At 35.8% G+C, this 12,229-nt stretch overlaps 1 protein-coding gene across 1 annotated transcript in view; it reads left to right on the top strand.

Annotated features, from left to right (window-relative positions):
• DHX15 (DEAH-box helicase 15) overlaps positions 1-12,229 on the top strand; it is a 75,855-nt gene that overhangs the window by 27,610 nt on the left and 36,016 nt on the right. The window contains exon 4 of the mRNA XM_072620379.1: positions 9,460-9,619. Within this exon, the coding sequence (XP_072476480.1) occupies positions 9,460-9,619 (160 nt within the window). The remainder of the gene's footprint in view (positions 1-9,459; positions 9,620-12,229) is intronic.

Genomic DNA, 12,229 nt, shown 5'->3' with positions numbered 1-12,229 from the left:
CTTCAGGCTTATTTGGAATAGTGTGTAATTCTCTTGAAAAATGTTTGTTCATCTCCTTTAGCCACTTACCTATTAGGAAAAAGTTTTTTGATATTTTTATCTTTACGTGAATAAATAACATTCATTACAATACACATATACACCTGTTATTTGTATATCTTAAATACCAAACCCTAATCAGAAAGGTTTGATTTAAGCCCCCCCCCAATTTACTGCTTTTCTTCTTAGCTTAGATATAATTTTGTTTGTGCTAAAGCTTTTCAGTTTCATGTAGTCAAAGTTCACCATTCTATTTTTTGTTTTCCTCTGTCCCTTGTTTGATATAGAATATATCTCCTTTCTATAGTTATGAAAAGTATGATCTGATTCTCTTCTAATTTTTTTAGTAGTGTGATCTTTTTATTTTTAATTTTTTCCCAATTACATTTTTTATTTTTAAAATTAAAAAAATATTGAGTTCCAGATTTTCTCCCTCCTTCCTGCCCTTCCCCACCCATTGAGAAGTAAAGCAGTATAATGTTGATTGTATATTTGAAGTCATACAAAACATATCCATTCCAGACATGCTAAAAAAAAGTGAAAAAAGTGTAATTCAGTCTGTACTCAGAGTGTATCAGGTCTCTCTGGAGGTGAATAGTATCTCTCATCAAGAATCCTTTGGAATTGACTTGTTTAAAGTAGCTGAGGTTTTCACAGTTGATCATCCTTAGAATGTTGCTGTTATTGTGGAAAATGTTGTGGTCCTGCTTACTTTACTTTGTATCAGTTCATATAAAACTTCCCAGGTTTTTCTGAAACTGTCTTGCTCATTATTTCTTGCAACACAGTAATATTCCATTGTTGTCACATACTACAATTTGTTCAGTAATTTCTCTAATTTGTGGGCATCTTCTTGATTTCCAGTTCTTTACCACTGTACAAAAAGAGCTTTTATAAATACTTATGTACAAACAAGTCCTTTTCCCTTTGTTCCCACTACTACAGCCTTAGTAGTGATAATTGCTGGGTCAAGGGGTATGCAGTTTTATAATCCTTTCGGACATAGTTCCAAATGTTCTCCAAGATGTTCACAACTCACCAATAGTGCATTAATGTACCTATTTTTCTATATCCCTTCCAACATTTATCATTTTCCTTTTCTGCCTTGTTAGCCATTTTGATGTGTGAGATGGTATCTCAGAGTTGTTTTAATTTGCATTTCTCTAATCAGTAAAAATTTAAGAGCATTTTTTAATGTGTCTTCATAGCTTTGCCTATTTATGTCCTCTGACCATTTATCAATTGGGGGATTGGCTCTGTTTTTAGAAATTTGGCTGATTTCTTTATGTATTTGAGAAATGAAATTATGAAACTTGCTGTAAAAGTTTTGTCCCAGTCTACTGCTTTCCATCTAACTTTGTATTGATTTTGTTTGTGCAAAAGAACTTTTTAAATTTCATGTAATCAGAATTATCCATTGTACTTCCCACTATCCTCTATATTTCTCGTTTTATTTTAAGCTCTTATCTATAGAACTGACAAGTAAATTTTTCCATGCTCCTCTAATTTACTTACAGTTTCACCTTTTTAATATTAGGTTTTAACTGAAATGGATACTTCATGTAAATTCTTTTTTTTTTACCATTAGCAACTATTCAGTTTCCTTTTAGTAGGACAACTTTCAACAGCTTAATCCCCTAGTTTTCTGAACGTCAGATGTTCACCTTGCTGGTATTTTTTTATTTGATTGCTATCTTTTGCTTTTACATCACCAAATTGTATCCTACCCCTGTCCCAGAGTCCCTACCTAGAAAACTGGAAGTCAGAAAGTTACCATACATCCCTCTTATGGCTCCTTTTTGAAGATGTAAATCACTGCTCATTAGATGTTCTTTTTATTGCCAACATTCTAGAGAATGAGCCATCTTAAAATTGATAAAGGACAAATAAAGAGACCCACTTTTTAAAATTTCTGCATTCAGAACCAGAGGTTAACCTCATTCAGCTCATTCTTTCATTTTATGAATACTTAATCCGTTAAGCATATATTTTAATAAGCTTAAACTTAATTATCTTTTTAAACAATTACGGTTGAACTTGTGGAAGGACAGAATCACTAAGTTGATTTCTTGGTGAAGCCCATTCTAGGCTATCCTGGTGAGATCACCATATTTGAGCAGTTTAGTTAGTGTGCACGCACGTGTGCACACAAACAACTCGGGCATCAATAACAAAGTAGTATAATCAACTAAAGCAGATTAACACATTGGGCGTATCTGAAATATGTGGCTCACCGTACAAAAGTATTTCACCATTTGTTCAGCTATGAGAGTTGAGGGGTATGCTCTACTCTTAGTCCTCTAAAGGCACAACTTGTAATTGTAGTGATCAGATACCAAGCAGATAGCAAGTTGTGCTCTTAGATATTAAACTGCTATTATTTACTTCACAAGAGTGGATCTGGAGTATGTGAAGCTATTTAATATAGGCAGCCACCATATCTGGGAATAAATTAATAAAGCTGCCGTTGCTATTTGTACATATTATGTTTTCCAAAGTACGCCTCTAGAGTGTTGCCAACGCATGAGTCACCTAGAACTGAAATGATGAACGTAATTTACCTTCTGTTTAAACAAAAGATAGAAATAGTGGGGAAAGAGAAAATTGACAAAATGAATGATTTATTAAGTCATTATTGTCTTATTTAGTTTTTAACTTAGAGAGGAAGCTGATAGGATATTGGAACTCTTTTCAAGGTTTTTCCAGGATTGGTCACCTTTACGACTTAGGTAGTCTAGTGCCTTTGTACTGCCTGCCCTCATGCCCCTGCACTTCCAATTCTTGTTTCCTGAACTTCTTTCGAGACCCAGATGAAATTCTGCCTTCTTCAGTTGTTGTTCTAGACTGTGGGATCTCTTTCACTCTTCCACTCCCTGCCTGCCTTTCCGTCTCAAATGGCTTTCTGTCTTCTCTCTAATTCTCTCTCACTAGGTAGATAGAGAGAGAGAGAGAGAAAGAGAGAGAGAGAGAGAAGGAAAGAAAGCTAGATATACATACAACACAAACACACAGTTCTTGCATACACCTGATTATTTTAGATGGTGTAAGTGCTGGGGAAAAAAAAACTTGCTTGGTGCTCTTGCTATTGCTCCTTATCCAGATGTTCTCAACGAGGTTTACTCCCCTCAAATTCTTGGCCTTTTTCAAATGGGAAGATCTTGATAGGCAGTGACGTTCTATGCAGACTGCCCTCCTTGTTTATTATTCTTTTGTATAAAGGCATACTTCTGGTGATGAGCCCTATCTATCAAGTCTCAGTAATACTTATATAGCCAGATTCTATTTCTATTTTAAGACTGTTATGTTACTCAGTTACTGTATTGTACCTGCCACTCTAATGTTACCACCCTGACAGATCTAAGTGAACAGTTTTCTCCTTCCACTTTGCTTTTTTTCATGTGTTATGATCAAATTTGAAAACCTTGTACAGATGTTTTTACAGGCCCTTTTCAGGTCTACTTCATTTCTTCACAACAATTGAATCATTAAATGCTGCATAGGATAAATGAAGTAAGATTACCTGGACTTTGTGATGATCTGAAAAGGCATACTTGTTGATAGGATTGAGCTGGACTTGAGATATGGACAGACTTTAGATGGATAGAGTAGCAAGAGCAAATGACATTAAAGAGTAAGTTACTCATGGTTTCATTAGTAGAGCTAGAGCAGTGAATTTATGTAGTAGGGAACAGGTAGGGTAGACAGTTGTCAGATTGTGTGGAATTCAGCATACTAGACAAAGGCCTTTTAATAATTTTTAGGAAGAGGTCTAAAGATTCTATGTAAGGAAGGCAATAGCTTTTAGTCATTTATGACTTATTTTCATTTAACTAGGTTAAAATATGCATTCATTCTTCACTGTAAATAGAGGATCATTTGGCATGTTGAAAGAATATTTGCTTAATATTTAACGTACCTCCTAAAAACTTAGGTATCCAAAAAGTTGCTTGCTCACCTCATGGGACTTGCTTCTCTACATAGTAGTTGAATTTACAAGTGAATCCAAAGTTGAGATATTTCTTAACTTCTCTTTTCTAAGATCTTATTTCTGAATGAGAAGATTAACTTCATTTGTTAACCCTATATATACCAGACACTGGGCATAAAAAGAAAAAAATGAACAATTTCTGTGCTCAAAAAATTATGACAGCATTGTGTATTAATTATTTTTGCCTCTTTGGGATTATGCTATACCTGTAGATGTTTTCTAGCAGAACAGTGACATTTTTGAAGATTTGGGTTCCTATTTATTGTCAAGGTAATACATATAGAAAAAATTTTTAAATTTCTTTTTCTTCATGAACCATATAGTATTTATCTCCAGAGAAATTTGCCTATTCAGTGAATAGGTAAATTGTCTGCTCTTGTCTAATTTTATTAGGTGTCTCATGGATGGTGTTTTGTTAGGTTTAAAGAGTCTAGAATAAGGAAAGAATTAAAATCAACTACAGTTTCTTTTTAATGTGGCTTATTTCAGGGACCATAGTCTTTTACAAGTTATTTCAAAAGTGTTAGTGTAATTTAAAGCTGTTAAACCTTAAAATTGCATACTTTCAGAACAAACCTTAAAATTGCATACTTTTAGAACACCCTGTATAAAGAAGATGATTTTTTTGGAAACAAAACAAAATTTGTTGCTTCCATTTATATTCACAACCAGGGAATTCAAAGGACTTTTCTTTGCTCTCCCTCTCTCCATACATGCTGATGGATTCTTTCAGCTTTCAGTTTAATTGCTTCTCAGCCTACTTTTGGTTTGCCTTCTACCCATTTCCTACTTTTTTCCTTCCTTTTCATTCGTTCTTTTCAGTAAACAAGTCAGACATACATGTTATCTTAGGTTAATGGAAATAGAGCTTAGATCTCATTTCAGTGAGTACTTTTTCAAAGAAGTTAAACAAATCCATGGCTATGTTTTGTTGTGTGTCCCATACCTACTAGCATTTTGTTGATCTGGTAATATCTATACCTTAAAGGGATTAATCATTTATCATATTCTTCCATATTCTTGTGTACTGGCATTTCATAACAAAAGTATCCACCTACTTTATATTTAAGCTGAAGACCAAGGAGAACAGAACTTAAAACTTCATTAAGACTTTTGGGACACTTTATAAAACAATATATTCTATTTAACTGTTTCTGTATTTGGAATATTGATGCATTTCCTATTGCCACAGTTACTGTTTTTAAGTAGCAAATAAGTAAGAGCTTCAAGAAAGGGTGAGTAAAATGACTGGCAGAGTTAAAGAGATAAAGTATCAAGATAGGTTTTAAATAAAGCATTAAAGTGTTTCCTTTTTGAGAACTAGCCTAACTAATCAAGATTTTTGAAGCTATCACGAATAACTGCTTACTTCCAGATGGCAACCAATGAAACAAACACAAAATGCCTTCAGTATTATGCCTCCCTCGCAGTTGTGTAGTAGTGGTGACAGAAAAGAAGGTAGAGGTTTAAACAGTTGTTTGGATTCCTACAGATACTAATCTAGACTTTGGTGCTCTAAAGTGTGAAATCCACAGCCATTGACCAACAAGGTAACATACTGCTCGTGAAATTGAATCAAACTTGACCTTTACTCAAACTGTATTGGCAAAGTTAGTTTTATCATGGGTCCAAGGACAATAAGCAGTGTAATTTCCTTGGACATTGGATTATCTTAGGATAAACATTTGCAAGAACACCACCATGAAAAGAGTTTCTATATCAACTCCTGAGGATGAAGAGGTAGGTAATTCTAGGAAAAACTCACTTTTGACTTTGCAAAAATAAATGACTACATTTTAATATTCAGTTACAAGGTATGCATAGGTGAGGGTAGCAAAAAAGTATTAGAAAGCACAGTTCAGGAAGAAGAAATGATAGGCCAAAAAGTTATATACTGCAGAGAAGTCTTATTCCTCAATTTCTTCTGTTTCAAGAATGGAATCAAGTGATGGAATTGTGAACTGGTCCAACAGTCCTGGAGAAAAGTTTAGAATTCTGTCTCAAGAGCTATAAAACTTCTCATACTTTTTCACTCAGCAATACTAGGTCTACATCCCAGAATTCAAAGAAGGAAAAGGGCCTGTTTGTACAAGAATATTGAGCAGTTCTTTTTGTGGTGGCAAAAAATTTCAGATTAAGGGGATGCCCATCAGTTGGGAAATGGCTGAACAAGTTGTAAATGATTGTGGTGGAATACTACTGAGTTTTAAGAAATGAAGAGCAGAGTGCTCTTAGAAAAACAAGAAAAACAAAAAACAAGAACTGATGCAAAGTGAAATGAACAGAACCAGGAGAACATTGTACACAGTAACAGCAATATTGTATGATGGTCTATAAATTACTTCGATATTTTCAGCAGTACAATGATCCAAGACAATTTTGTAGGACTTGAGAGATTCTCTCTACTGTCAGAGAACTGATGCACTCTCAGAGTGAAGCATTTTTTACTGTTTTTCATCGTTTTCTTTTGCAAAATGGAAATATGCAATATGGAAAAGCCTAACTTCGTATGTAAGTGATAACAAGTTGCTTGCTTTCTCAAGGAGAGAATTTGGAACTCAAAATTTTACAGAAATTAATGATAAATTTTTTTTACATGTAATTGGAAAACATTTAGTGAAATAAAAATATACTTAATAGTGATAGTGAGCACTGTAGCAGATAAAAACAAAATTATATTTTAATGCAAAATTTAATTTACCAAATATGTACTAATTGTTTAGTTTTTACTGGGAGTGTGAGAAGTATGTTTTGTGTGTGTGTGAGATTAGTTTGTGGAGGAGGAGAGCACTAACAACTGGGGACATCAGAATAGGTTTCATATAGTATGTGGCTCTTGATTTGATGGAGCTAGGGATTTTAAGAGGTAAAAATAAGGAGGAAAAGTATTCTAGACTCGGTGGCAGTATATCACAAGAAAGTTTTTTTTTTTAAATGAAGAGGATAACGATATGGACAAAAATATAGCAGATCTTTTGGTTGAAACAAAGAACTATGGAGATTCCCCATTAATTGAGGAATGACTAAACAAATTGACATAGTGAATAGAGTGCCAGACCTGTAGACAGAAAGACTCCTCTTCCTGGGTTCAAATTTGGCTTTATATACTTAATAACAGTGTGACTCTGGGTAAGCCACTTAACTGTTTGCCTCAGTTTCCTCATCTGTAAAAAAGAGCGGGAGAAGGAAATGGCAAATCACCCCAGTATCTTTGCCCAGAAGACCCTAAATGAGGTCAGGAAGAATTGGACACAATTGAAAACAGTGAAACAATAATAACATTAATGTAATATCGTGCTGTAAGATATTTTGAAAGAGGTGGTTTTGAGGAAACCTGGAAGGATTTGTATGAACTGATGCAAAATGAATAGAAAGATTGATACAATAATGGTGTTGTAAAGAAAAACAAATGTGAAAGTCTCAAGAACTCTGGTCAATACCATGGCCAAGCAAAATTCCAGAGGACTTGTGACAAAATATGCTTCCCACCTCCTTCCTGACAGAGTGGTGATGAAGACATATGGGTAGCTTTGGGACATAGCCAATGAAGGAATTTGTTTTTCCTTCATATTTGATACACAGTTTTATTTTATTTTCTAATTGGGAAGGAGATGTGAGGAAAAGGAGAGCTGGAAATAGGGTAATCAGGAAGAAAGAAAGATCACTGAAGTCTTTAAAAGAAAACAGATAAAAGAGAATAGCAGAGAGAAACAGACACACAGGACAGCTTTGAATTAATTTATTTTATTTGTGCATACACATTCTTTCAAGTATTGAGTTGCAGTGCCTTACAGTGGGACATGCAGGTGGAAATGACTGTCATGCAATTAGTGATGTCCAATTGGCCCTCTGGGAAAAGATGTTGGTTATTTATTATATCTGGATCTCATCTGCATAGAGATGATGTTTGAATCCACAGGAACTGATGAAATCATCTAGAAAGAACAGACCTAGCTGTTAATGTATAGTTAAAAGACAAGATAAAAAAGGTAATCCAGCAAAAGAGATGGAGAATAAAAAATTTTACAAGGAGAATCAGAATAAAACGGTGCCATTAAAATTCAGGAGAGGGAGAGAGGTGTCAGATGCCCCGTAGAGGTCAAGAAATAAGATGTTGGCTTTCTCAGTTATGAAATCATTGGTAACTTTGAAGGGAAGAGGTTCATTGAATAGGATGGATGGAAGCCAGATTTCAAATTTTTGAGAAATAAATGGGAGGTGAGGAAATGGAGACAGTGACTATAGATAGCGTTTTCTAGGAGTTTTGTAATGAAGTGGTCATTCTTGGAATATGTTCACCTATTCCTCATCTTTTTGATAGAATCCTTCACTTTAAGTTGTAGCTCTATGTAGCCTTTTGTGATGTCCTTAATTCAGAAGTTCTTAACCTTTTCTAATGTCATGGACTCCTTTGGTAGTCTGGTGAAGCCTATGGTGCCCCTTCTCAGAGTTGTAATAAAGCCAATTATATTGAAATAGTTATCAGTATATCTTTTGAAAATAAGTTGACAGGCCCCAAGTTAAGAAACTCTGCTTTTACTGCTAATGTACTTCCTTTCAAACTGCCTTATATTTAGTTATTTTGTATTCATTCTCTTTATGTTTGTGCATATATAGGCGGTTCTTGTTTTACCTAAGTGGACCATTCTTCAAATATCTGCATAAAGTGTAATGCAAATTTGCCCTAGGACTTGGGGAAGTGAGGAGACAAGACAGAAAGGGGACTTGTGGACTCATTAAAGGGGGGGCCTGGCACACAATTTGAGGACACATTGGGGCTGGGGACCGAGAAGCAAGCACAGGAGGAACACCTAAGGACTGAGGACAGGGAGAAGACATGTAGTACCTGAATGAGGACAAAGACAAATAGGAACCACACACACTAGTTTAGCAGTTGGGTGGAGCAGGGCAAATGTTTCTTCTTTTGATGCCAAACCCGCAATCCAGCAGTGGTGGTCTTTCTGTGCTTCTCTTTTCACTTGGAGGTTTTTTATTTTGTTGGGGTGTTGAGAGGCAGTGGAGAGCAAGCAGTGAGGAAAGGGACGGGAGCATAGATGGAGTGATCATAGTACTGTACAGTAAAACATAGTGTTTTTTTTTTTTTTTGAATTGTGGGTTTCTTTAAAAATTCTTTAGATCAAGTTAAATTCACTTAACCTGAATTTGTGTGAAGCAAGAGCTGTCTTGTTGTCTTTTATGTTAGCATGTAATCTCCTTTCCAGTAGGGACTTATAGAATTATTATCCCCTATGCACTCACACAGTGCTTGGTACATAGGTACCTGAGAGTGTTCTTGTTTAGGTGTGGATTAGACTGGGCTACCTGTGAGGTTTCTCCCAACTCTGATGTATTTCTGTTTTTAAATTTTTACATACAGTGAAATTTAAATGCACGATGACTTCAGATTAATTGGTCCTTATTTTCAAATTCAGATATATGACAGATGGAATGTTACTTCGAGAAGCTATGAATGATCCCCTTCTAGAGCGCTATGGTGTTATAATCCTTGATGAAGCTCATGAAAGGACTTTGGCCACCGATATTCTCATGGGAGTTTTGAAGGAAGTTGTGAGGCAAAGATCAGATTTAAAGGTAAGGTATATATCCTATTTATAAAAATGTTCTGAGTACTTAAATTGGTTCTGGGCATTTAAAGACAATCTTAATGCAGCATTATAAACATGAAGTTTTTCCTCTAATATGCCTTTTTGCTGACTTCTGTAATAGATTAAAAAAAAGAAATTGCAGAGATCCATATCTAGCATTGCTATTCTTTGCTTCCATCTATTTCGGGTTTTGTTTTTGAGTTTTCTATGGTGGTGTTCTTCCTACTCTCTTTTTAAAACATTTTTAATGATCTTAGTAATGCTTCTTATTTTAAGTCTAGGCCCATCATTTTTTCCCCTTTAAGAGTGCTGCAGTGTCATGACACGGCTATGCTTTATATTGATCTTTACCTAAAGAAGTGGGTGGATATCTCCTGCTACCCTTTCAGTCTCTTAACACTCAAAAAACATGTTGTCATTATACTTTTTAAAGGTAAAATGAGTAACATGCACTAAGCTTCTCATATTCCTTTTGTCCAACCCCTCTTTAACCTGCAATCTTTACCGTTAAAATATTGTTACCTGTACCGTTGTGGGTATTTAAGATGTTAACATTACTACTATGTTATAAAATGTTGGCATAATGTTTAGATACAAATGTGGTGAGGTGATTTTTTTGTTCATTTTTGAGGATAGAATTGGCCTACATGACATAGTAGATAGATAGTTGACCTTAGAATCAGAAAGAAACGGACTATAAGTGTTATGTGACATATTGACTGTAGGACCCTGGACAAGTCACCTAACTTCTCAGTGTCCCCGGTGAGCTCTCAAGACTAAATTTCACAACAGTGGCTAATCTTCAGTGGTAGACAAAGTTTCGTAGTAGAATTCTCCAAGACCTGATTTTCCACCCACTGCTCTCTACCCCATCTTATCCCTGTTGTATTTTTTAAACCTAGCAACACCAAGGAGAAAAGTGAATGTATGTGCTTCCCAACTTTCAGAAAATGCTTTTAAGATGTATTAAAGATTGTATGGGACAAAAGGAACATCTTTCATGTGCTTTCATCTTTGAATGCCTACAGTATATTTAGCATTGTTTCTACATGCTCTGAGTTGGGAGGAAACATCCCTTATTTGTGAAATGGCTAAATAACAGCATAGATTGGAGTGTTGAGAGAGGGAAACACTTCATGGAGAATTTGGGCTTTGAACTAGACTTTGAAGGGTGGGGAGAAGTTGAGTAAGGAAGAGCAGCATTTTTGAAGTGTGACCATCACAAGCATTATAGAGCCTTTCTGAGAAGATTCGAACACAGAGCTCGTGTGGTGGTAACAAATTTGTGTGAGATTGAGGGAAGAATAATGAGGATTAGTTGATGTTTCTGCAGAAAAACTTAATTGTAGAAAAAGTACATTATTAAGGTAAGAGAGTATAGGCTTTAGAGAAAGTTTAAGAAATAAAATGTTGTGGTGTAACATTTTAACTCCTTTAAATGATCAAATCCTGAAACTGTAGGAAACCTCATCCAAGTAACATTGGCAACTAGGACAGAAAGTAAGCTAAAGGATACTTTATATGATAGAACTTTTAAATTTTTAGCTGTTTCATTACTGTTTAGGAGTATTAGACATTGACATGGTTGTCTTGCTTTATATTCTCAACTCCCTACTATGATCCTAGTCCCAGATCTGAAGAGTGTCTGAGATTACTTTTCTTTCTGGCATCTCTGAAGTGGAAAGAAGCAAGGAATAGATGTAGTCTGCCAGGGGCAGAAAGGTAGCAGTAGCAAGAAGTACAGCTCAGCTCTAGACTACAACTCCTCCCAGTGCACTTGATTGCATCCTTATTGAGAAATTGGAGAAACTGCACCAGGGCAAGAAAGAGGTCCCACTGGAGCATATACCCCTAAACTTGTATATGTTGTAGGTCCCGGTGCCAGCTGGCAGCTCACTCCCCAATTTCTGGGCACAGATCCAGAGTAGACTGAAGATATGATCTGTCTGCATCTAGTGTTGTAATTTTAGGGTGAGGAGCAGTTGTGGGTTCTTGGTGGTGTACCAAGCAAGGCTCAAATTCAGAAGCAGCAAGCAGCTTTGTAACATACCTTGGGAGTAATGCAGGATCTCAGTTTCTGTCTTCTATGTAGCTCATTTTGAAGCCTTCAGCAGACAAGACTCCCAGGCCAAAGGGAACCCTATGGTATCATCACTCTGAATGAGTGGAGCTTTCTAGCTGACGGTTAATAATGGAATCCAACATCAGTCTACAAGAGTAGGCCTGAACTCAGGTCAGGAAGTTCCAGGGAGGCAGCAATCAGACTTTGCCTTTTATCATACCATTTTGGGGACCAAGATTCCCAGTCTGAGCTGTCCCTGAGATTCTGAAATAACATGACATTCAATACCTCAAGAAGGCAGTAATAGGCACAGCCTAGATCAGAGGTGGAGATCCTGTGGCCTTCAGGTCACATCTGACCCCTTTAAGTCCTCAAAAGTGGCCTTTTCACTAAATCCAAACTTGACAGAACAAATCCTCTTAATAAAAGGATTTGTTATGCCTGACACTATACACAAGAATAAAGTCCAAATGGATGCATGATCTAGGTATAAAAACTGATACTATAAACAAATTAGGGAAGCAAGGAATAGTG

Source organism: Notamacropus eugenii, chromosome 6, assembly GCF_028372415.1.
Source record: "Notamacropus eugenii isolate mMacEug1 chromosome 6, mMacEug1.pri_v2, whole genome shotgun sequence".
Taxonomy (NCBI): domain Eukaryota; kingdom Metazoa; phylum Chordata; class Mammalia; order Diprotodontia; family Macropodidae; genus Notamacropus; species Notamacropus eugenii.
Note: the sequence above shows the minus strand (reverse complement) of the source record. Positions and strands in the feature narration are given on the sequence as shown.